Raw genomic sequence first — 23410 nt, forward strand, 5'->3', positions numbered from 1 at the left:
GAGAAGACGTGTCTCCTAGAGGGTCTCAACCCTGATGCCAATGGCTGATCTTGTGGCTTCCTTCCAGGGCCGGCTCTACCATTTTTGCCGACCCAAGCAAAAAAAAAATAAATAAATAAAAAAGCCACCTGGACTGTGCCGCCCCAAGAATGGGTGGAATGCCGCCCCTTAGCATGTGCCGCCCCTTAGCATGTGCCACCCAGGCACGTGCTTCCTCCGCTGGTGCCTGGAGCCGGCCCTGCTTCCTCCCAGCTAGCAGCCCTCCTGGGCGTGACTTCTTGTGCGCTTTCTACAGCAAGGGCTCCAAACATGCCTGGAATCCAGTGACATGCCTACGGTTTGGGGGGTTAGAAGCAAGAGATTTATGTGACTTTTACACTATTTTAAACTTTCTTCTGCCTAAAGGGAGCTTCCTTTGGTGCAGGGAGTAAATCGACGCCTAAGGCTGGCTGGGGGTGCAGTGAATGTAGCTTAAACTTCCCCCCCCCCCCCCCCCCATTTTCAAAATTAGAAAAACTCCACCAAGAGCTCTGCCCAGACGGCTGTGCTCAGTGCAGGCTCCCGGCTCGTAGGATCTCGTGGGACACTTCATGGTCCCAGTAAGGGAAAGTGTTTTAGTTCTTGTTTTTTCCTCTCTCAAAAAAAAACAAGCTCAGGCCTGTATCCCCCCCTGCTTCTCACTAGACAAAAGGTTTGTACTCCCAAATCCTCTCCGGAATGGCTAAAACCTTCATGTGAATACACCAAACTCATATCTTGTCTTGGGATCTGCCTTAAGAGAAAACCCAAAACCCTGCATTGTGTAAATGTGATGCAACAAGAAAAACCTGCAGGCTCCATGTCTTCAAAATATCCACAACACTGTCTTCTCTTTACTGGTTTCCTTTAGCAATGTTGTAGCCTTACAGAAGGATCCCTTTCTGATTTGAGGTGGGGAGGATGTGCCTGTATGCCTGAGAAATTATATAGTAATTGGCATCAGGAGTATGAAGCTACTCTAGAGGTCAATGTATATGGGCTGCCTACTGGATCTCTTGTTTAAGACTAGGACCTCCAACTTGCATTTTTTTGCAGATTGTGGTGGTGTAAAATATTCAATACTGACCAGTTAGTTTGACCGTTTAAGTGCTGGCTTATGGTTCTAACACTGGCTTAACGTTTCTAACTTTGTTCTTCTTTCCTCTCATGCCTCCGGGATTTCTGCTGTGGTGCTCTTTCCCTCTTTGCTTTCTTGTCTGTCAAGCTCATTGACTTCAGTAATTCAGTCAAGGTACAGACACTAATCGTATTCAGTGACTTGATTCAGACGAGTCTGTGACGTAATGTTCGTGTGTGTTCAGCACCATGTGGGAGAGTTGAATATGCCGCTTAATCCATTTCAGGATTCGAGAGCCTATTTCCATCTCCTCCACCAAATTGCACCAAAGGGGCAGAAGGAAGGAGAGACGCAGATTGATATTAACATGTCTGGTTTCAATGTAAGTACTCAGTAAGTCTGTCTGGTTTTTTCCCTGGCCCTTACACTGTAAAACTGAAAGCTGGGTATAGACTTTGCAGTCTGCTTATGGCCTCTTGATCACCTGGTGATCAGTGGGCAAACAGAGACAGACACATTTCTGGCATACAGTTAAATGAGGCTATGTTTAGACCTGGGCATTAACAGCCAGTGCAACAACTGGAGTAAGCCAAATGTCTGAGGATTCAGTCGCCTTTATGCCTGGTGATATATTAGTGAGCATGCCGAATCACAAGTTCTAATTCTGATTCTAGCTGGCTACTATAAAGCTTGAGAGTGGAGCTTTCGAACAAAGCGGGTAGATGATGACCAGTGCATCCATAATGCTATGGCTTATTACTACAATATTTGTTCATTGCTTTGTTTTTATTCAGTCTGGTTAGTAAATGCCCCATGCCCCCTGAAAGCAGGCGGACTTGTGTATTCAGTCCAGCAAAGGCAGTGGTCAGGAAGAAGTTGAGTGACCTCCTCAGAGTCTGCTGGTTATTCATGCTTCTGTCACCCCCCCACAGGAGAAGGATGACTTGAAGAGGGCAGAATACATGCTTCAGCAGGCAGACAGACTGGGCTGCAGACAGTTTGTTACCCCTGCCGATGTTGTCAGTGGTAATCCCAAACTGAATTTAGCCTTCGTTGCAAATTTGTTCAACAAGTATCCAGCGCTTACCAAGCCGGAAAATCAGGACATCGATTGGACGCTACTGGAAGGTAATAAAACGTCTCTCCTATCACGATGTTTGAAGGAAAAATACCTAATGGAAATGTTTTGTACCACAAAAGGCTTTTAGCATTCTGGTGAGCCATGAGGCTTTTAAGAGTGGCAGTATCGAAAGATTCAGCACTGTAGTATTTCATTTTCAGCGATGCTGTGAGACGTTGCTTTCAGAGGCATCACTGAAAGTACTGGGCTGCCAGGTTCTCAGCCATTTATTATTAATGCTAAACTCACTGCTGCGTATTCTCACCTGGGATATTGCACCTCTTGCAGGTGGTGCATACGTTGTAGTCCATTGTATTGACCCTAAACTCCTTAACTTCCCAAACCCTAGTTCGATCTTTCAGCATTGAGAAAAGATGTCCAGGTAGCTGCCCTACAAGTGGGTCCTTTATGAATCGTTACGGAGGCAACTGTTTTTCAACCTTAAAAATAAGCTGCCCGGTGCAGAACTTCCTGTCAGGGCCAGTGGGATGCTCAATGTCCCGAAGGCAGGTTTCTCTCCAGATTGGTGAGAGGCTCCCGGACCGGCACTATAACATCTGTCTCCTTTAACGTAGGAGAGACACGTGAAGAAAGGACCTTCCGTAACTGGATGAACTCGCTCGGTGTGAATCCACACGTAAACCATCTGTATGGGTAGGTCTTCTGCATCTTTCTTCCACTAGAGCAGTTGGCTCTTAACCGAATGCAACTTCAGTTCTTAATCGACCAAAAAAGAAACCTTACATTTAAATGAAGTAAAATAGGTATTTGAACCTGTTCAGATCTTTGATTGTGTTTAATGATATGTTAGGGCACCTAGAGCCTTGGATAGGTGTCTTTCTTCTTCTTCTTCTTCTTCTTCTTCTTCTTCTTCTTTTTCTTTTCTTTTTTTTTTTTTAAATTAAAACTACCTAAAACAGGTGCTCCTGGGTAAAACCGCAAGCCTAGTGACTATATCAGCTGCTAGTCGCTCTGGAGATGCACTGGAATCTAGATTTGCCATATGATAACCAGGGTTTATCTCCCCATGTCAGAAGGTGGGAGAAGTTTGAAATTTTACTCTGGGTGGTTGTTTGCTTCTTTTTTGCACTGTTGTAACATAATTAGTCATAACGTTAAATGTAAACCTAAGGAAAGTCAAGGTATGCTTCGCTCCCAGAACACCAGGACTAACCAATGCTAATCCATCCTAGTGACCTGCAAGATGCACTAGTAATATTACAACTATACGAAAAGATCAAAGTTCCTGTTGACTGGAATAAGGTTAACAAGCCACCGTACCCCAAGCTTGGTGCAAACATGAAGAAGGTGAGAACTTTAAGTTACTGTAAGAACAATAAGCCTGGGTTAGAAATGTAAGATTTGGAAGCCTTGTTATAGGTACAGGTCTGTCGCATCTTACGCTGGGGTTACGTTCCGCAGTGAGCGCATAAAGCAAAAATCGCGTATAATCAAAATTACATTGAGTGTAATGGTGGGCGGAATCGCCTGCGCTACAGGTACAGTATTAAAATTGTTGTTTTTCTTTTTTTGTTTTGTTTTTGCCAACCACGTAAAGCTGAAATTGTGCATGTTAAATGCGCGTAAGATGCGACAGACCTGTACACTTTTAATTTTTTCTGTTCTTGTACATATATATATATTTTTTCCCTGTGTGTGTAGCTCGAAAACTGTAACTATGCAGTGGATTTGGGAAAGCGTCCGGCCAAATTCTCTCTGGTGGGCATTGGTGGACAGGACCTGAATGATGGAAACCAAACACTGACGCTAGCTTTAGTCTGGCAGCTGATGAGGAGGTACAAAGCTCGGTTAAAATATCTAAACTTTGTGAATGCAGCGTTTGAGTGTAACATAGTATATCCCATGCTCATGACTCTCTCCCTCTCCCTCTGTGGGCGAGACCACAGATGGAGATCTGACAAAATACTTCTAGAGGTCAGAACTTTTTTTTTTTTTTTAAAAATTTTAAAAGGGGAAAAACTGCAACAAATTTCAAAGTTTTTTTTTTTAAACTGAAATTTTTTGTTCTGAAATTGTAGGAGTAAAAAGCCTCCTCCCTCTCCCCCCGCCCCCAAATAAATTCCTCGAAAATTGCTTTTTAAACCCAGCTCTAAATGATTCTACTAAGATACAAAACTGAAAATATGTACTGTACAGATAAAATGAGGCCACTTAATAACATTCAATATTCTAGCCAATATTTTCCTTAATGACTTGGATATTGGAGTGGATGCTTATAAAATTTGCAGAGGACACCAAGCTGGGAGGGGTTGCAAGCACTTTCAGGGACAGGATTAGAATTAAAAGGACCTTGACAAATTAGAGAATTGGTCTGAATTCAACAAGATGAAATTCAATAAAGGCAAATGCAAAACTACAGATTGGGGAATTACTGGCTAGAGAGTAATTCTGGAAAGGGTCTGGGAGTTCTGGTGGATCACAAATTGAATGAGTCGACAATGTGATGCAGTTGTGAAAAGGCAAACGTCATTCTGGGGTGCGTTAGGAGTGTTGTGTATAAGACACAGGAGGCCATTATCCTGCTCTACTCGACACTGGTAAGGCCTCAGCTGGAGTTCTGTGTCCAGTTCTGGGCACACACTGTAGGAAAGATTTGGAAAAATTGGAGAGTATCTAAAGGAGAGCAACCAAAATGCTAAAATGTTTAGGTAAACTGACCTATGAGGAAAGGTGGTGTTTTTTTTTTTTTTTTTTTTTAAAGGGGCATCTTTAGTCTTGAGACAATAAGAGTGAGAAGGAACCTTCTAAGTCTTCAACTATGTTAAGGGCAAAGAGAGATGATCAATTGTCCTACCTTCAGTGGACATGGATAACAAGAAGTAATGGGCTTAATCTGCAGCAAGGGAGATTTAGGTTAGCTATGAAGAAAAAGTTTCTAACTCTAAGGGGAGTTAAGCACTAGCAATAGGCTTCCAAGGGAGGTTGTGGAATCCCCTTCATCGGAGGTTTTTAAGAATGGGTTAAACCAGTGGTTCTCACCCTATTTATCATTGCGGGCCACATATGCGTTACCTGGGCCACAGGTTGAGAACCAGAGCTCGCCCTACATTTCTGTGATTAGCTCTAAAGAATTGTATCTGCCTTTTTAATAATGCAAAGCTTTAGGTGTGTGACCCCTCTGAAATAACGCATGTCAATCGCAGTGCAGTCACTAACTTCATCTGAAGCGATGGGGACCACCCAGCTTAGAAAGTGACTAAATACCCGGCATCAGTTCAGTGTTGTTCAGGGTGTCCTAACTGGTGGGGCACATTGAGAGGAAGTTAGACAGAATCTTTCTCTTCCCTTGTGCACCAAAGGTAACACAGAGCAGAGGCTGAAGTCAGGACTCCCAAGGTGGGCCTGCTATTGTAGGTTGCCTTTTTTTTTTTGGCTCAGTAGCCACCCACCCCTATGCTGAATCCTGTACTGCATTCAGACCATGGCTTTGTTCCTGAACCATATCTACCCTGCGCTGTAAGGAACTGTCTCCCACTCATTCTCAGACACACCCTGAATGTTCTTGAGGGCCTTGGTGATGGTCGGAAAGCAAATGATGACATCATAGTAAACTGGGTGAACAGGACACTGAGAGACGCTGGCAAGTCAACCTCCATTCAGAGCTTTAAGGTACAGGGCTCCTTTTCCCAATGGGAGGGGGACTGGCATCTCCTTTGCAATGCGTTGTGCTGCAGTGTTGGCCGCAGACTTGGGTAACTCCATTGCAGGCCGTTGAGGGACATGGGTGGAGATTTGCTGCTTGTAAACCAGTTATTGTTTGTTTAGCACAGTCTAAGCACTTCGTTGCAGCTAAACAGAGTAATAATGGTAATGTGGCATTGTAACTGGGTTGGAAAGGATCCCATGGGGACTAATTATTAGTAGATGGTAGCAATTTTGTGACTGTTAAAAACCCCTTAGTTTTGTTACCCATTCCACAATCAATTCATTCCACTGTTGTGGAATCAGAAGCCAGACTTGTTGAATCCTCACCGTATGTCACTATGTATTCTTCTAGGACAAGACTATCAGCACTAGCTTGGCAGTGGTGGATTTAATTGATGCCATACAGCCTGGCTGTATCAACTATGATCTTGTAAAGACAGGGGACTTATCAGAAGATGACAAACAGAATAATGCTATGTAAGTGTCTTGACCTTCAGGCTGCAGATGGGTGTGCTCCAAAACCCGTGTTCTCAATCTTTTGCCATACTGGGACTATCCAGCGACACCGTCCCACTTAGCATATCAGAAGGGCAGGCTTCTTGTGATGCCAGCTTTTGGAAGGAATAGAGAACTGCTTGAACAGTTCCTAGCAGTGTGATCCTCTTTCCATTAGCAGATAGCCCTGTGAACAAATCTGATTCTCTCCAGTTTGATTCAGATTGATTTAATAAATACTTGGCCTGTATCTCAATATTTGATATTTGAACTCTTAGACACATGGGTCACTATGGTGAGTCTGTTTCCTGGTGAGATCAGCACGAGTCTTCTTCAAAATAATTTTCCAGTGGGAGTACTGAACTGGAAAGTTGAAACTTGCTTTCCATTAAGATTCTGTAATAACCGTAACAGCAAACTTTCAGGTGACTTTCAGTCCTCTGCTTGCTTGAATATTGATAGAAAGCAAACACAAGGAGCATGAACAGAAGGAGATAGTTCAGAAACGTAACTATTCACCAATAAGGGGTAGTATTTACTTATCTCTACGGAATATTAAATATGCAACGAATAACTCAAGGTATATGTATTACACTTTCTCATTAACTGTTTGTAGAATGGACTTAGGTTCAAAATATCAAGTAACGTGTATATTAAAAACTGCTAATTCTCTGTAATAAGGTTATTTTAAAACCAGTTGCTCTACATTAAAAATGCATGTATAAAACAAATCTCCTTGGCAGATCTAAACAATCACACCTTGAAATCGGAGTTAATACCTTGTTGTTAAACTGTGTGTTAGTGATCACTGAAATCACACTGCAGAGGCTGGCTGTTTGGCTAGCAAGTTCAGGTAAAGGGGGATTTGAAACGTTTACATGTACTCATTTCTCTTGACTGCTGAATAGGTATGCTGTGTCCATGGCCAGGAGAATTGGAGCCAGAGTATATGCTCTTCCAGAGGACCTTGTGGAGGTGAAACCAAAGATGGTTATGACCGTGTTTGCCTGTTTGATGGGCAGAGGAATGAAGAAAGTGTAAGATGCTGAGACACGTGCAAAAATCCCAACCTGCCACCCCCGTGCATGACTAGCCGATCAGCTGTGTCCGGGATGAAATGCTGTTGGCCTAAGAACTGTTGAAGTTTCAAGGACTCTCCGATTTGCTTTGCAAGACTAGAACATTATCAACATTCTCAGGGAGAGGAGTTTTCAACCAACAGATTTGCTCTTTTCCCAGAATGGAAGTTTGATTTAAAGTGCTCACCGAAATGCATTCATATCAGACCCGCATCTTAAAAAATGCGGCACTCGACCTATTTCTCAGATATTCCGTGTTTTTCTTCTGAGGGTTGCTAAGGTGGTTGGCATGAATCTTAATAGAAACAAATCTCACTTTCTTTCTAAAAGACAGTTTAACTTGCGTCTTGTGGTCAAATCTTGTGTGTTCTGGGTTTGAGCTTTTATTCCTTGCCTCTGTAACCATAAAGTTACAGAAGAAGCTGGGATCTGTAGCGCAATTTATAAGGTTAAATGAGAAAATTGTATTTCTGAAGATCAGTCTTCCTGCAGTATTCTCGCTACATGGTGCTTTTTTATACACATAACAAACATTTTGATTACTTTACAAATAAAGCATAGCGTTTTTTTTCTTGCTACCTTTATTTAAAGGTCTTTCAAGATAGAATATATTTGAGAATACCACCATAAAACTCAGCCTCTCTGGCAGTAGTGGACATCTGATGGCATCAGATAACATGCTGATGGCATCATTAAATCTGAGAATCAAAATGAATGCATTTTTGTACGCATCTTGGTTCAATTTTGTGTGCACCTAGAAAATAATTTTTACAAATCCTGCATGTCAACTTCTATTACTTTTTTATTTAAAATTCTGTTGGGAATAAAACATTGTAGGGCGGTTGTGAAGGGAAGAGGCAAATGTTACAAACAGCAGGGTTAAGTAATCTGAACTGCAAAGTGCCGAGACACAAAACTATTTTTTACAAATATGCAGGAAGTGGTGTCACCAAAGAAGGAAGGAGCTGTATCCATAGGAGTCAATGTACTCTTGCTTTGGCAAGCTGTTTGCTATATTTTGAGATCATATTGCTATTCTGAGCTAATGTAATATGGTGGCAAAGCATTAGTTGAAATAAAAACATTTAAATACAAGCATCTTTTTTTGCATATTTAATCTGATTCACACTTGTCAGTCTCTCCTTATTGACCATTCAATTTTTCAACTTACTTCCATGGTTTGGATTTGTGGGATTTTTGTGCTGATCCTTTGGTTTGCTGTCTGGGAGCTGCGTAAGAACTATTTTTTCCCCTTTTGCTCAGTAATGTTGGGGGCAAGGAGGGTTGACAGTAATTGCTTGATCTCAAACTAGCTACTTTGTGAAAACTTTGTTAGTTATAACTGTGTTTGTTGTTTAAAACGACCTGCGAAGGGAATCCTATCCCATCCAACTTTAGTGTCCTTCCCCACCTTGATCCTGAGTATCCTTTATGGAAGGACGCTAACCATTTGAAATCTTATGTGGCTGTCTCCCACTCCAGCATGTGCCCTTCCGGAGATGTCCCAGCTACCACTGAACCCTCTTGACTTAGGGAACTAGGTCACAGAGGCTGGGTAAATGCTGTTTGGGGACTAGTAGTACCTCATCCCAAAGGGTGTAATAAGGCCAAATAATGAGGAGAAAGGGAACGGGCCTTGGATCTGGCCTCTCCTGTTTGGTAGCTGCTTGGCCAGCCCTGTGATCTAACTTCCCACAGGGGTTGGTGGAGCTGTAACATCGCCAGCACGGTGCATGCCACGCGTTCTGCAACATCATGGAGAAGTCAGTTGTGCAGCCAGATGTTGTGGGACCTTAAAAGAGGCAAGACATTGGCTTTTGAGCAGAGGCTGGATACTGTCAGAAGTCAAGCGTTGGCATGTTGATCCACGTGGCCGGCGTGGATGCAGATTTGTTAATTCGGTTTGCAAACACTTTTGATGATACTCTGCACTTCATGCAAGCTTTTCATAAGCATCATTAACGAGGTGGTTGAAGTCTGTGCCTTAAGACTGAATTCAGTGACAGATTAACCATAGCCCAACTTCTACAATGCAATATAAAACTGTTCAGAGGGCATGTTCGACTAACTTTTGTTTTAATTGTCAATAGTTGTCAAAGCTGTTTGCGCGAAGATCCTTGCTCCAGGCCTGGCCAGCATGCCACATGGTTTAAGTGCACAAAGATACCTAGACCTCTGTCTTTTAGCTTTTGTAAGTTTTCATCCATAATTAAGGCTGTAAGCTAGTGTTTGCAGAATTTTGGCAACGTGTGAGGACCTTGCTTTGCTATGGAGCGTACAGTGATCGAGTAAATATTTCCGTATGGGAAGTCCAGGTGATGATGATTTGGAGATCATGATAGGGAGCAGTATTGATATGATGCACTTAATCTGTGATTACATGTTTAATTTCCATTATCAGAGCTTCTGGTTTGTCTATGAAGTTGCCATCCTGATGGTCTCAGGGGAGGGAGATGTGTCCTGTCAGGGCTGTTCTCTGTGTGCAGTCTGCTGTTTGTTTGTTTGTTTTTGCAATACTTGCTTTATATTATGAGTATTATTGTGTCAGCTGCCTGATAAGGCTGTCCAAATATTTCCAATTCTTGGCGAAAGATGACATTTTTACTGTCTAGATGATTTCGTTTCTCTAAAGACTTGCTGCTGCAAGTAACTGTAGTCTTTAGAGCCAGCGTGGAGATTCATCTAGGAAGAGTTCTGTGCAGTCAGATTTATTATGCCTGGACCTAGTCATGAGGAAGCCTTCGCAACTCCTCTCTGGAATTATTTGTAATAATGCTGCTAATGTCTTCTAGCTAGTGTATTGTGAAGAGGTGGCTTTTATACTTCAGCAAAAGCATTTCCTAGGTATTTGTGGGTATAAATGCTGTCTGACTAGTTGAGTAAGCATTCTAACCTCTCCAATCTTTTACTTTGAAACACGGATCTGTCTTGTCTTTTTATTTCTGAATTACTGGTTTTCTCTCTCAATTCCTGCTGTTCTTAGCAGTATCCCCACACACACAAGATGATTTGAGCGCTCAGCTTCACTAGGAGTGCTGAATTCACTTCTGGACTTGAGCTGCAGATGAGTGACTACAGTTAACATCAGCCTGCATTCCTTGCCAGATTTATGATCCATGTCATGGGGACAGCAGCGCCGTATTTAAAGGGAAACCAGTTCTAACTAAGAAGCACGTCTGCTTTCAAAGGGCCATGCGAAGCAGCCAATGTCCAGTCAGATGTGTGTAGCTTTTGAAGCAAAGTGCGTAGGGTTACAGTGTGGTGCACCTATTGATAAATGTCACCATTTTGTGAGGTACATGGGCACGAATAGTGTGAGCATTTCCTCTCCGATGTCTGTCTATCCTGGCTCATTTCCCCTGCATTCTCAATCACCGCGTCTATGCTGTGACTGCAGACTGCCAGCAGGGGCAATGTGTCGTGGCATTTTTTTTTGTATGTTGAGAAGGTGACGTCGATAACAAGACCTGCAGCAAAGGCCAACAAGTCCCACGTCTGTTGCCCAATGAGGAATCCAGTGTGATCACTGAGGAGGAGGCCAGACCAAAGCCCCGAGAACAGGGAGTTGGGGGTGAAGAGACCGTAGTACTCGAAGGCTTGGCCTGTGAGTTCTGTCTGCCGAGGTCCAGGCCACAGGGTAGCCTGTTTCTGAGCTGTGAGAACTGTGCCTGGCCAAGAGGAGGGCCTCAGACAGTCTCGAATGGATGTGTTAATAGGAGAGCGAGCCCCAAACTCCGAGCACGTAAAAGGGCCGCAGTAAGTGGGGGCTTGTCTCTCCTTATGGCCATTAGCTGGGAGACAGAGTGCCGCAATGCTGTGCTCCTGGGAGCAGCACGTGGCCAGGCACTTCCAACAGAGGAGAGCACGTCCGGGATTTGTCATTCTCTGCAGCAAAATGGAAAAGAATTCCTGGACGCTACAAAGGTAGAGCCCAGGTTTCATCCCCAGTGTTGAAAAATCTTACCCTGAACCTCTAAAATCCATTTCACCACGAAAGGCCTTGGACTATCCCAGCTTAAACGGAAGTTAGGCACAGTCTCTCTTTGTTCTGTTTGAATGATTGAAAACATGTTCCTCTTTCTGACGGCCAGGAAGTGAATACAATCCATGAGCAGCTCGTGTTACACAGCTTTCCATAAATGCTACGATTTGTGCCTCCGGAGAGAAGCCATTCTCAAATGCATTTCTGTTCGATCAATCAGAACGTTTACAGCCAATGTTCTCGAAGACCAGTGGCAAGCTGAGACGAGTGAGCGAAACTCCTGGCTCCTAACGTGCCTTAGAATGTGGTGGCGTGGGGGTTGGTTTGGTTGCTAGCTGAAGCATATGAGTTATCCTCCAGAAGTGAACTTCTGGTTAGAAAAGCACCTTACTGGACTAATTCGCTATTTGTTTGTATTGTGGCATTGTTTATAGACCCAGTCAGGGCCCCGTTGGGGTAGGCACTGTCCAAGTGGGTGAAACAAAGACCGTCCCAGAGCCAGAGATCTTATGCTATAAGTTTATGGCCAGAAACAATAAACAAACTGGGAGAGGGAAGGCAACAGTATCCGGTGTGATTTTGGATTAGCATAGTGCAGTGGCTGGGAGATGTGCCATTCCTTTCATTAAGCTGTAGTGATGGACAGCTGGGTCAGACGGCTGAGAAGGGGGGTGGCGGTGGAAGGGAACTGGGAAGCCCAGCAGCAGGCAGGCAGGTTCTCTCACCCGGCACTGGCAGCTGTCCAGTAAGAATAAACGCAGAGCTAATCTGATCGCAAGTCAGCTCAGTGAGGATCAACGTTCCCTGCGTAGGGAATGGAAACACGCTTTAGAGACTGGCACAGGAAGAAAAACTGGAAGAGGGGAGAGGTCCTTAAACTGGATTGTCCGTCATTAGAACCTACCTCAGCCACAAAGTCACCATGGGTAGGGATGGAGGCATCAGGTGGTAAGAGCAATGAATAGGGGGATGGTCTATATATTGGGTTGCTGCTGCTGTTAGAATGGGGTCTGACGGGCTGCCCCTGCCCCAGCTAGCGTGTGTGCGGGCAGCTACAGACGTGATGTGGTAGGAGTCAAGGTGCAATTTCCAATCAAACTGAAGACATCAGTCGTGAACTCTGCCAACTCTTCTACCCTATGTTGAGGGCGAGATATCCTGGGCTTGGGAAAGGGAGGCCGCTGCTTAATGTGGGAACACAATGCAGATAGGCTTCTGCAGACGACCCAGGGCCAGTGGGAAAGGACACGACTGGCGTGTTGAAGGTACGTTAAACCGTTCTAGTGCTGAAGGAATAAACCTGAAGACGAGGGCACTAGAATCTCGTGGCTGGCCAGTGTGCTCCAGCACAGAGGTGGTGAGTTAACCCGCTGGCTTACTCTTTAGATTCATGGGTGTTAACGCCAGAGGGGACCATTGTGATCGTCCGGTCGGAACTCCTGTCTACACAGCTCTGGGCCACGTTTCTTTACCGTCATTAACCAGTAAGACTGAAATTCACTGCGGTACTGAGGGGCAGCATGAGGCCGGCGCACTCTTCAGACTTGCGGCAGCATGAGGCCGGTGCACTCTTCAGACTTGCGAACAGCACTGAAGTGGTGGATTGCTCTTATGATATCTCTAAGCCCTGCCTTTCTCCACAGGGGCCGGGTTCACCCATGGAGAATAACGAAGCCTTAGCCGGGGGGCAGAGGGCCTGGGAGTCCTGTGAAGTCTTAACTCCCATATGAGATTCTGAATCCGCTGCTCTTGGAGGTGATGGCCCAAGTCTCTGAGTCACTGCAGGGTTGTTGCCTGTCTCTTCCCAGCCACCACCTTTGCCCTTGTGCTGCATGTTAGCTGGGAAGCTCCACTTCCCACCATCGACTCTTCGCACTAGTATTAGGCACTCGGGTACCCCCGTGCCGGGTGGGGCAGTGGAAGCAGCAAAGCTGAGCCCTAAATATTCGTTTCATTCCACTGCGCCACAGCTCTCGTTGTCTTCATTTTTGCAACATCACTTTTACTTTGCTGCCAAGGCACAAAGCCGCAGTTGATGCCATTAAGTGCTCTTAGGTCTCCAAAAAGAATCTGGGTTGCCAGACGGCTATTCCTAGCATTCGGTCCGTTCTACCAACACTCTCCAGCCCATCCTTGGGGTAAAAGCCTCTTTAATCTTGAACTGCACGTTGGAAGCTGCCAGTCTATTTTTGTTGTCAGCTGTTGTGTAAAATCTGTGGAACGTTTGGGCAGAATCCTACGTCCCCTCTAATCTCTACTTCCTAGTTATGGAGTTAGCCAGTTGGTTACAGTTATAAATGGTAGCTGCAAGAGGGGGAGGGGGGAATATACCGGCATCTGCTTGCCCACTGGGCAAGTAATAGGAGCAAACGGCTTGTCACATCACCCTTGGCACTTGCCCAGGGTGAAGGGTCGTTACTGTTGGCACGTTGCTGCACACTTTGCAAAGTAGTCGCTCCCAGGGGGCGTGAGACACTGTGTGCTGGACAACAGATGGAAGAAGAGCCCCTGAAGTGGCTGGAGATAAATGTGCTGACATGTCCCTAGGGTGATGGTAAGTGGGGTGGAAATAAAATATTTACTAACTCATCTTCTGCTTTTCTTAATTCAGCCACACATTCGAGCTCGCTAACAGAGCTGGAGAAAGGCAGTGCAGTTCCTCAAATGGTTGCTCACAGAGGCTCAGGAAGAGATGAGCAACTTAAAAACATCAAAATCCTCCTTTTACTTAACCCCTTCGTCTCTTACCTCCAACACACAGTGCTATGGCTTGTTGTTGTCAGATGGCCCCTTGTCTTCTCCCTCTTGTGAGGTGTGGGGTGTCTCGCACTTATAAGGCTCTAGTCTACTCAGGGAAGAGACTAAGATGGGCACTTTTCCATGCCTCAGGTCTGCTTTCTGTGTAAACTAGAATCACACCTGTCCTGTCCTTATAGACATCCCTTGTGCTCTTGTTAGCCGGGCAATTCTCCCAATGCAGATTTTATTCTAGCTTGTCCATTATGTCCTGGCCCCCTCCTCTAGTGAAACGCTGCATTTATCTCCATGGGCAGGCTCTGCTCCCCCCAGCTCTGTAGCAATGGGGGCCGTATAGTGCAGGGAATAAAACTGCTCCGGAGCCCTTTGATGGGATCCCAGCCGGTCCGTGTTCAGCTCAGGAAAGGCATGTGATGCAATTACTTTACCTCCGGGATACCTCAGCACGTGTGCTCTGGCCTTTTGAGTTAGAACTCAGGTGATTTCTCATTCTTAAACGGGAATTTGCTTGAATAACCCATCAATTCTCTTTGTTTTTGGTGCCACCAAGGGGCAGCCATGTGTACTCCAATAAATATGAGCCCCAAACAAATGCCTCCAGAAAAGAAAGCTCTGACTTTAAATGACTGCAATATAAAAACCCTTTACTCACCCCTTTTGTGTTGACCATTTTAGTTGCCTGTCATCCAGTACTGCATAAAACGAGCTGAAGGAGTCGCTGTGTGTATCTGGAAGTTAAAAGAACTAGGAGCAATAAGCAACTGAAGGTTGTAGAGAACCCTTAATGCCAGATCATTCAAATTGGACTTTCTTGTGGCTTGACCAGCAATGTACTATATGGAGAGAGGGTCTGGGGTGAGTTGCAGGAATCTGAAATGGGCTCAAGCAAACTGCATCTTCCCTCCTCTTCCCACAATTCTTCTGCCCAGAAAAACCTCACCCTGCTTTTCATTACCGGTGTACGGTGAGCTGGCGTGCTATGATGCAGCAGACCCATATGTAACCAATGTACATCCATCTTTAAAGTCAAATGTGTATTATGGCCCAATAATAGCAGAAATGTCCTAGGAGGATGAAAAGGACCAGCGCAATGAATACGTAGAGAGTTGACCTTTTCAATAATCTCGAGAGCTTTGATACTCACAGCAGAGCTGGAAAACAAAAATGTTTAAAAGCAAATGGGAAGAGTTTTTTTTTTTTAAAGTGCTATAGAGGTTTTATTTAGCTGTGAGCATTGAAAGTGAAATTAAACTGCTAGCCTCTAAACGCCATTGTTGGGCTGCTCCTGTCTTTCAAATCCTGCTTCGCTGTCCACACACCACCTCTTCTAGGTAAAGTACACTTTGAATGTCATTTGACAATGAAAAAATACATTTCAAATGGATTTTCAAGGGTGTGATATGGGAGCATGCAGTTGCTTCACTTCTCCAAAGAGGAAGAGTCAAAACAAGAGCTGGTTGAAAAATATAGGGGCTCATTTCTGCAATTTTTTTAACATAATGAAAAATTCTTGTCTGAATTTGTTGCGGATTTAACTTGAATTTTCCCCAGATTGATTTGAACCCATTTTTCAAAATCCCCTTCTTTTTTTCTTTTTTCTTTTTTCTTTCCCCCTCTGAGTGGGAAGGAAAAGTGCCAGCAGTAAAATACAAAAAATGGACATTGGAAACATATTTTTCATTTTCATTCCATCTGAATTGCAATGAAAATGTTTCTTTTCATAATGAGCCATGTTGGTGCCAAGATATCAGAGAGACAAGGTGGGGGAGGGAATCTCTCTTATTGACCAACTTCTGTTGGTGAGAGGGACACGCTTTCGAGCTGCACGCAGAGCTCTTCTTCAGGTCTGGAAATGGACTCCGAGTGCCACAGCTAAACACGAGGGGGAACAGACTGTTCAGCATAAGTAGCTAACACACATTTCAAGGTGAAGTGGCCCATTAATACCTCTCCGGTCACAGAAGGGGGGGAGAAAGCTGTGGGGTGGGAGGGGGTTAAGTGGGTTACAGATTGTTGTAATAAGCCATAAATCCAGTGTCTCTGTTCAGCCCATGATTTTTAGTATCTAGCAGAGTTATGAATTTAAGCTCCCAGGCTTGTCTTTTGAAGGTGGTGTGCAGATTTCCCTGGAGGATGAGGACTGAGAGGTCAGATGTAGAGTGATCGCTTTGGGGAAAGTGTTCACCCACAGGTGACAGGGTGTTTTTGCCTTTTATCATTTTCCTGTGTGAGCTCATTCGAGAGCGTTAGTGATTGTCGGGTTTCACCCACACAGGAGTTATTGGGGCATTTAGTGCACTGGATGAGGTACAGCACATGTTGGGATAGGCTTGTGTAGGACCCATGGATCTTGAAAGGTGTGTTGTGGGGGGTGTTGATCATTGCAGCAGCAGAGATGTGTCTGCAGGTTTTGTATCTGTTCTGGCTGGGTCTGGTGCCGTTTGGAATTAGTGCATCCTTTAATTGGAACCCAGATCACCAGAGTCCCAGTCCTGTGCCCCGTGTCCCATGCTCTGGACCGAGCCGCCTCTCAGGAACGTGTACAAAGTGTTTTGAAATCATGTCTAATATTGATCTTCCTACAGAGATTGGTGTTTATCTGTAATGCGTAGCACCTAGGGGCCCTAATCATGGGCGAAGACCTGTTCCTGTAGGTGCTGTAAGAACACAGAACTAACGGATTGTCCCTGGCCCCAGGGACAGTGTGTGCTTGGGTGCCCACGCGTAGCTGGATGAGGCTGTGCAATGGGTACGTTACGTGCTGACAGTTTGAGCAAGGTGTTCTTGTAGGCTGCCCCTTGCTGGATGGGAAATGCACGGTGTTCTTGCTTTCCCTTGGCCTGCGTTCTCTTTGCACTAGGGAAGGGCTTCTGCAGAGCCCTGATATGTTGCTTGGTACCTCAGTGAATAGCAGAGATGGACCGGAGCGGGTGAGTGCGGCGGCTGGAGTGGCAAAATTTGGATCTAGATTCTGATCTCTGCGGGGTGGGGGATTTTAGGTCTGGGCTCTGGTTGCTGGTCATTGCTAGTGAACATTACTGTTGCATGTCTGTAACACCTTGGGACCCCAATCACAGACCAGGACTCCAGTGTGCAAGGTGCTGTACAAACACAACAAAAAAGCCTCTGTTCCAGGGAGCTTAAAATCTATGAGTACATCTACACTGCATGCTTCTTTCTGCGGCCCAGAGGGTACGTATACCAGGTGTATAAATAGTGTAGACGGTGAAGCATGGCTTAGACAAGTATAGCAAAGACGCCTGAATGGGGTGGGTACGTACCTGAGTATGCACGCTCCATTTACATGGCTAAAATACTGTCCCGCTGCCTCGCCTGGCCTGTGCCTTTCCTTGCAGGAGGAAAGGAGCCTTTTGCTGACTCATGTAGCCACACGCCACAGTGTGGACGCAGTTTGCTTTTCTCTGTGGTGGGTGGCTACATGAACCCTACACCCCCCCACCAGAGGAGTGCAGCGGGAGTATCACCGATGCGCTGTTTGTTGTCCAGGAGCAGAGCTTTCGTCAGACTGCAGAGCCCAGCCTGGAGCTGATTTTCCCTAGCCTGGCTCTGTCCCTGCAGCACAGGTACCGTGCTCCGGCGGGAGTGGAGAGGATGCCATGGCCCGATACGCACATGTAGTTCTCCCTCCATTGCTCTCCCAGCCTGTCCGACCCTCTGAACCATCAGGCTGAACTACGCTGCCCTTTCAGGGGACCCAGGGGAGATGTGGCTGACCACCTGTCTACACTAAACTTGATAGAAGTCAATGCCCCAAACGGCCTGTGTCCTTTTATTTGCAGGAATCTTCCCTGCTAAGATGAGCAAATAACAAATATAACAATAATCATCACTGGGATGACCCACATGTTATAGCCCCATTAGGGCACCAGGGGGAGCTGGGCCTTAATTTTTCTGGAGACGGCTCAGTGTGTTATGGAGATACCTATCTCATAGAGCTAGAAGGGACCCTGAAAGGTCATCGAGTCCAGCCCCCTGCCTTCACTAGCAGGACCAGTTTTGCCCCAGATCCCTAATTGGCCCCCTCAAGGATTGAACTCACAATCCTGGGTTTAGCAGACCAATGCTCAAACCACTGAGCTATCCCTCCTCCCTCTGCAACTGTGGCCGGACCTTGCGACTGGCTTTGTACAGCAGTGGTACTGCTGTTCAAAACTAGCATCTTGTTTATCCAAGCCACGGACACAACCCTACGGATCAGCCTACATGGTAACCCCCTTCAGCAGCTTGCTGGGTGAGGTCTCAAACGCCTGGGGAGGACGGTTTCTACCAGAGCTGCTCTCGCTCAGGCAGAAGTTGTGGGCTCGATGCAGAAATTCCCGGGTGAAGTCCTGTGGCCTGGCTTATGCAGGAGGTCAGATGAGATCATAACAACAGTCCCTTCTGGCCTTAAATTGTGTGTGTGTGTGTGTGTGTGTGTGTGTGTGCCCTGCTCTTTCTAGTGGCAGTCAGAACTCCAGCGCGGTCACTGGCTTTGCAGGCTAAGGGAACAGTAAGTGAGAAATGATCAGCTACGCAGGCCATGGAGCAGCCATTGATTTAGAAGGAAAAAAGAAATTCTGCTAGATCTGGGGAGTGTTGGAGTGGGACAATATTTCACCAAAAATGACCGTTTTTAAAAAATGAGACCGTGTTTCACAAAAAAGGTTAGGAAATAAAATGGTTTGAAATAAAAATCTAAATGCTTTCCGCAGAAACTGTAAGTGCAAAGGTTAGTCAGCGTGTTTTTCTTTTTAATTTTTTTTGGAGGGGGGGGGTTGTATTGCCCATCAAAGTAGGGCTTTTCTGTTTGTTTCCAGTTGTATTTTTGCATTGTCAGTTTCGATTGGTCAGCTTAGTCGTGACATTTTTCACAATAAAACTGTAATAAAAAAAAATCAGGCTGGGGAAAATGATTTGGTTTAAAAATATTCTCTGGAAAATATTCAGCAATAAAAGGTTGGTTCATTTGGAAAACAGAACACAATGCTTTCACAATTTTGATGACCTTTTGTCAGGTTTGTTGGACCAGTATTAGCATCTCACTCCCATAATGCACTGCTCAAGAGGGTACCTGGCGGCAACACAAAGGAAAGCCAAGAACTCAAGAGATAAGCTCCTTTCGACTGTGTAAGGGCAAATACCAGGGCTGAAGTCTCTGCATTTGTATCCCCTGAGTGCACTCAGCAAACTTTTTCTCTGCTCCTCCACTTTGCAAGCTGAGTTAGCAGCTTCTCTCTTATCGCTGAGTCAGGAGAAAATGTGTGGGGTATGAGATAGGGAAGGTGGCTGTGCTGAGCGAGGCAAGGCCAGCCGGCAGGAATCCGTCAGCCTGTTTGCCGAGCTGCCTTCCGGGCTCTCTGGGTCTTGTCTCTCTGCTCTAATTGTTGCTTAAATAAGGGTTGTTCCCTGCATGGCCTTCTCTCAGGCAGGTGGGAACACTAAAGTCTTGTTTTGTTAACGTGTGTTTAGCAAGTGTGTCTGGACCATGCAGCGTCTGGGGCCTGGCTGCTGGGAGTCCAGGAGTAGTGGTACCAACACTTACATAAACAGCAGAGAGATGGGGAGGGAGGTTCTGTGTTTTGTTGTTATTTCCATCCCTCCGTTTCCTGTCGGGTGATGCCATATTGTCTGACTTATGGCACTTTATATTCAAGGAAGTCCTCCCAATCTGCGGGGGCTGAGTGGGCTTCCCAGACCTGTTGTGGTGGGAACGGTGGGTGGGAAGAGCTCTGGTTTATGAGCAGAATAATTAGATCTGAAGCGGTCAGTGTCAAAAACCTGAAAATAGTGAAGGAAGCCCCCAAGTCTGCAGCACCACAGGGGCAGAGGAAGCAGTGCCACCAGGGGACACCTGCCAAGCGCTTTGGCCCAGACCCTCAAATGCTTTTCAGCACCTAACTTCCAGAGACGTAAATGGAAATCACCTTTGGTGCCTGGGCCCTAGAGTGTCGTGTGAAGGGACAGACTATCCTGGGGTGTGATTGAACCTTAGCCGGAGCATAGAGCGAGCCAAAATCTTCAGCTACAGACTCCAGGGCTAAGGATTGTACCAGCCAGAGCAACGCCACAGGAAAAGGAGAGAACTTGATTTCTGTTGATTGCAGCTGGGGTAGTCAATTCTTTTTTTTTGTCAAGGTCCAAATTTCTTGGTCAAGGTCCAGGCTTCAGAGAAAATAATTAAAAAAAATTAACAATAATGATAAGTAAATAAAAAAGTTTGGGGGCCCGTTCAAAAGCGTCTGGCGGTCCGGCTTTGGCCCACGATCCCCCTATGGACTGCCCCTGGTTGCAGCTTTGAGCATTAGCCCTTAAGTTCACTTCAGGTTCCACTCATTGTCAGCCTTGTGGCAGACACATGCAGGACCCTTTGCAGAGACACCCCGTGCTGCGGACAGTGGGACTGACCGAGACTGGGAGGGTAACTCCCCTAGCTAGGAATCTCGGGTGTGTCCTGCTGCCAGGTAGACTGGATTCAGCAACAGGCCAGCGTCAAGGAGCTTTTGCCGTGCTCTAAGCAGAGGCGAGCCAGCACTAGATTCCTTGTCCCCCAAAGTGCAGGGGTGTTTGGGCCAGTTCTCAAAGTTTAGAGCCGAACTCCTGGGGTTCTCGAGCTGCGTGAATAGACGACTTTAACTGTCACTTAACTAGGCTTGGGAGGCAAGAGCTGGTGGCAGTGAAGGGAGGTGACTCTGGAAGAAAGAGGAGAGCTGTGGAGGGGGGGAGAAGCCTGGGGGGCTGGGAGGAACCGGAGCCTTGGGAAAAGGTGCGAGAGGGAGGGAGGAGAGCTGTAAGTTTCTAAGGCCAGAAGGGACCATTCTGAACATCCTGTCTGCCGGCCTGCGGAGGAGACCAGCTGGAGACTGATGGACGGGAGAGGGGCCTGGAGCAGGCTTAGGCCAATGCCGTTGGTCTGGGGCGGGGAGCAAGGGGGGGCTCCTGAGAGCTGCACAGCTCTCACAGTGCTGCAGGGGAGCATTTTGTCCACTGGCCCGTGCCTCAAGCCATGAACCAAACCTGGGTGGGGAAAGGGCCCCCCTCCCTTACCATTAGTGGGCACTGGTTTCCCCCCTCTTCAAACCTCTCCTGCCCTGGCGATACCAGACTCTGCACTCGGGAGGCCCAGGGAACAGATTGAGGTGTCAGGAGGAGAACTGAGGCAGCGGCTGCTGTAGGTGCTGTTATGGGTGGGGAGGCTCCAGAAATCCTGCTGGGCAATGGGACGACGTGGGGCTGCCTCCAGTCTGTCCACACGTGGACAGAGCCTCTTAGCTGTCCCAGGTTGCCCCAAGGAGCGTGGTGTCCAGACAGAGGAAGTGACTCACTCAGGGTCGCATGGCAGGTCTGTGTCAGAGCTGGGAGTTCCACCCAGGTCTCCTGGCTCCCAGTCCAGTGCTCCAGCCACTGGGCTGCACTACCCACCAGGTAACTCACTGAGCAGGCAGGGAACATAATCCAGCTATGAAATCGTGGGACTTAATGTACGAATTAGCAGCAAATTAAGGATTTTAGAGTCCTCTTTTTTTCCAGCCCAGCTCTGCTACACGTGAGCAATAATCAGGGTATCAAACAGCAGAGTTGGCAAGTAGCCGTGGAAGTGCAAAGTTGTTATGCTCCCACTTTGACTTCCCAATTGAGATGTTTCCCTCTTTCCAATCCAGCTGGAAAAGCAGAGATGGAAACCTTCTGCTCTTGCAGTGCGCCGTCTCTCACGTCGCTGCGTCTGCATCCTGCAGGCGACCCCCTGGCTAGCCTGCCGGGCGCAGTGAGGGGTAAGGGGGTGTTGACAGCAACTCTGCAACATGAAACTAGTCCCAAGATCCTCAACCGAGAAACTGCCAACAGCCAAGATTGCTGACTGGCTGAGGAAACGGTTGTTTAGCTTGAGTTCAAGTCAAATATTTGATCTTTCTCTTTTTCTTGCTTAGGAAAGGTCAGGTGGGGTCAGCGGGTAGAGACTTACCGTTAGGGTCCAACTTTGTTATTAGACAGACAATTCTATAAAACGAGAGCACGGCCTACAAGCATCCCAGATGCAGTAGGTGCAACAGCACACGTCCCTTGTCACTGGTCCTGAACTAAGCTCCCAGTCTGACGGGAGGGATTCTGTGGTGCTTAAAGTGCTTCTGTCATAACTATAAAGGGAAGGGTAACAGCTCTCCTGTGTACAGTACTATAAAATCCCTCCTGGCCAGAGACTCCAAAATCCTTTTACCTGTAAAGGGTTAAGAAGCTCAGGTAACCTGGCTGACACCTGACCCAAAGGACCAATAAGGGGACAAGATACTTTCAAACCTTGGTGGGGGGAAGGCTTTTGTTTGTGCTCTTTGTTTTGGGGGTTGTTCGCTCTTGGGACTGAGAGGGACCAGACATCAATCCAGGCTCTCCACATCTTTCTGAACAAGTCTCTCATATTTCAAACTTGTAAGTAAACAGCCAGGCGAGGCGTGTTAGTTTGATCTTTGTTTTCTCAACTTGTAAATGTACCTTTTTGCTAGAGTGTTTATCTCTGTTTGCTGTAACTTTGAACCTAAGGTTAGAGGGGGGTCCTCTGGGCTCTTTAAGTTTGATTACCCTTTAAAGTTATTTTCCATCCTGATTTTACAGAGATGATTTTTACCTTTTTCTTTAATTAAAAGCCTTCTTTTTAAGAACCTGATTGATTCTCCTTGTTTTAAGATCCAAGGGGTTTGGATCTTGATCCACCAGGAGTTGGTGGGAGAAAGGAGGGGGATGGTTAATTTCTCCTTGTTTTAAGATCCAAGGGGTTTGGATCTGTATTCACCAGGGAATTGGTGAAGAGTCTCTCAAGGCTACCCAGGGAAGGGAATTAGCCCATTGGGAGTGGTGGCAGCGGACCAGATCTAGTTAAGGTAGTTAAGCTTAGAAGTTTTCATGCAGGCCCCCACATGTGTACCCTAAAGTTCAGAGTGGGGAAGCAGCCTTGACAGCTTCTCTGCCTGACTTGGAGCGGGAGATTGTACCTGGGACTCCCACATCCCCGGGGACTGCCTTTACCACCGGGCTCTTGGCTATTCGGGGGCTCTGCCGGAACAATTTGCAAAGGTCTCCGTTTTGTCCCAATGTGGAATAGGACATTTTTTTTGAAATCTTGAATGTTTTTATTGGCTGTGAGCCATTTCCCACCCAGATCCAGCATCACCCCTCGGGTCCTGAGCACAGCAGCTGAGAGAACCTCCTCTGACACTCTCTGCAAG

The 23410-nt window shown here is 46.3% G+C and overlaps 1 protein-coding gene across 1 annotated transcript in view; it reads left to right on the forward strand.

Annotated features, from left to right (window-relative positions):
• The window catches only part of PLS3 (plastin 3), a 79239-nt gene extending 70737 nt beyond the window's left edge, over positions 1-8502 (forward strand). The window contains exons 10-17 of the mRNA XM_026653019.2: positions 1383-1478; positions 2029-2224; positions 2792-2870; positions 3410-3524; positions 3879-4012; positions 5723-5846; positions 6235-6359; positions 7286-8502. Coding sequence (XP_026508804.1) covers positions 1383-1478; positions 2029-2224; positions 2792-2870; positions 3410-3524; positions 3879-4012; positions 5723-5846; positions 6235-6359; positions 7286-7418 — 1002 coding nt within the window. The 3' untranslated portion in view covers positions 7419-8502. The remainder of the gene's footprint in view (positions 1-1382; positions 1479-2028; positions 2225-2791; positions 2871-3409; positions 3525-3878; positions 4013-5722; positions 5847-6234; positions 6360-7285) is intronic.
• The last annotated feature ends 14908 nt before the right edge of the window (positions 8503-23410 follow it).

The sequence above is a fragment of the Terrapene carolina genome, unplaced genomic scaffold (assembly GCF_002925995.2).
Source record: "Terrapene carolina triunguis isolate 2854851 unplaced genomic scaffold, T_m_triunguis-2.0 Scaffold131, whole genome shotgun sequence".
NCBI lineage: Eukaryota > Metazoa > Chordata > Testudines > Emydidae > Terrapene > Terrapene triunguis.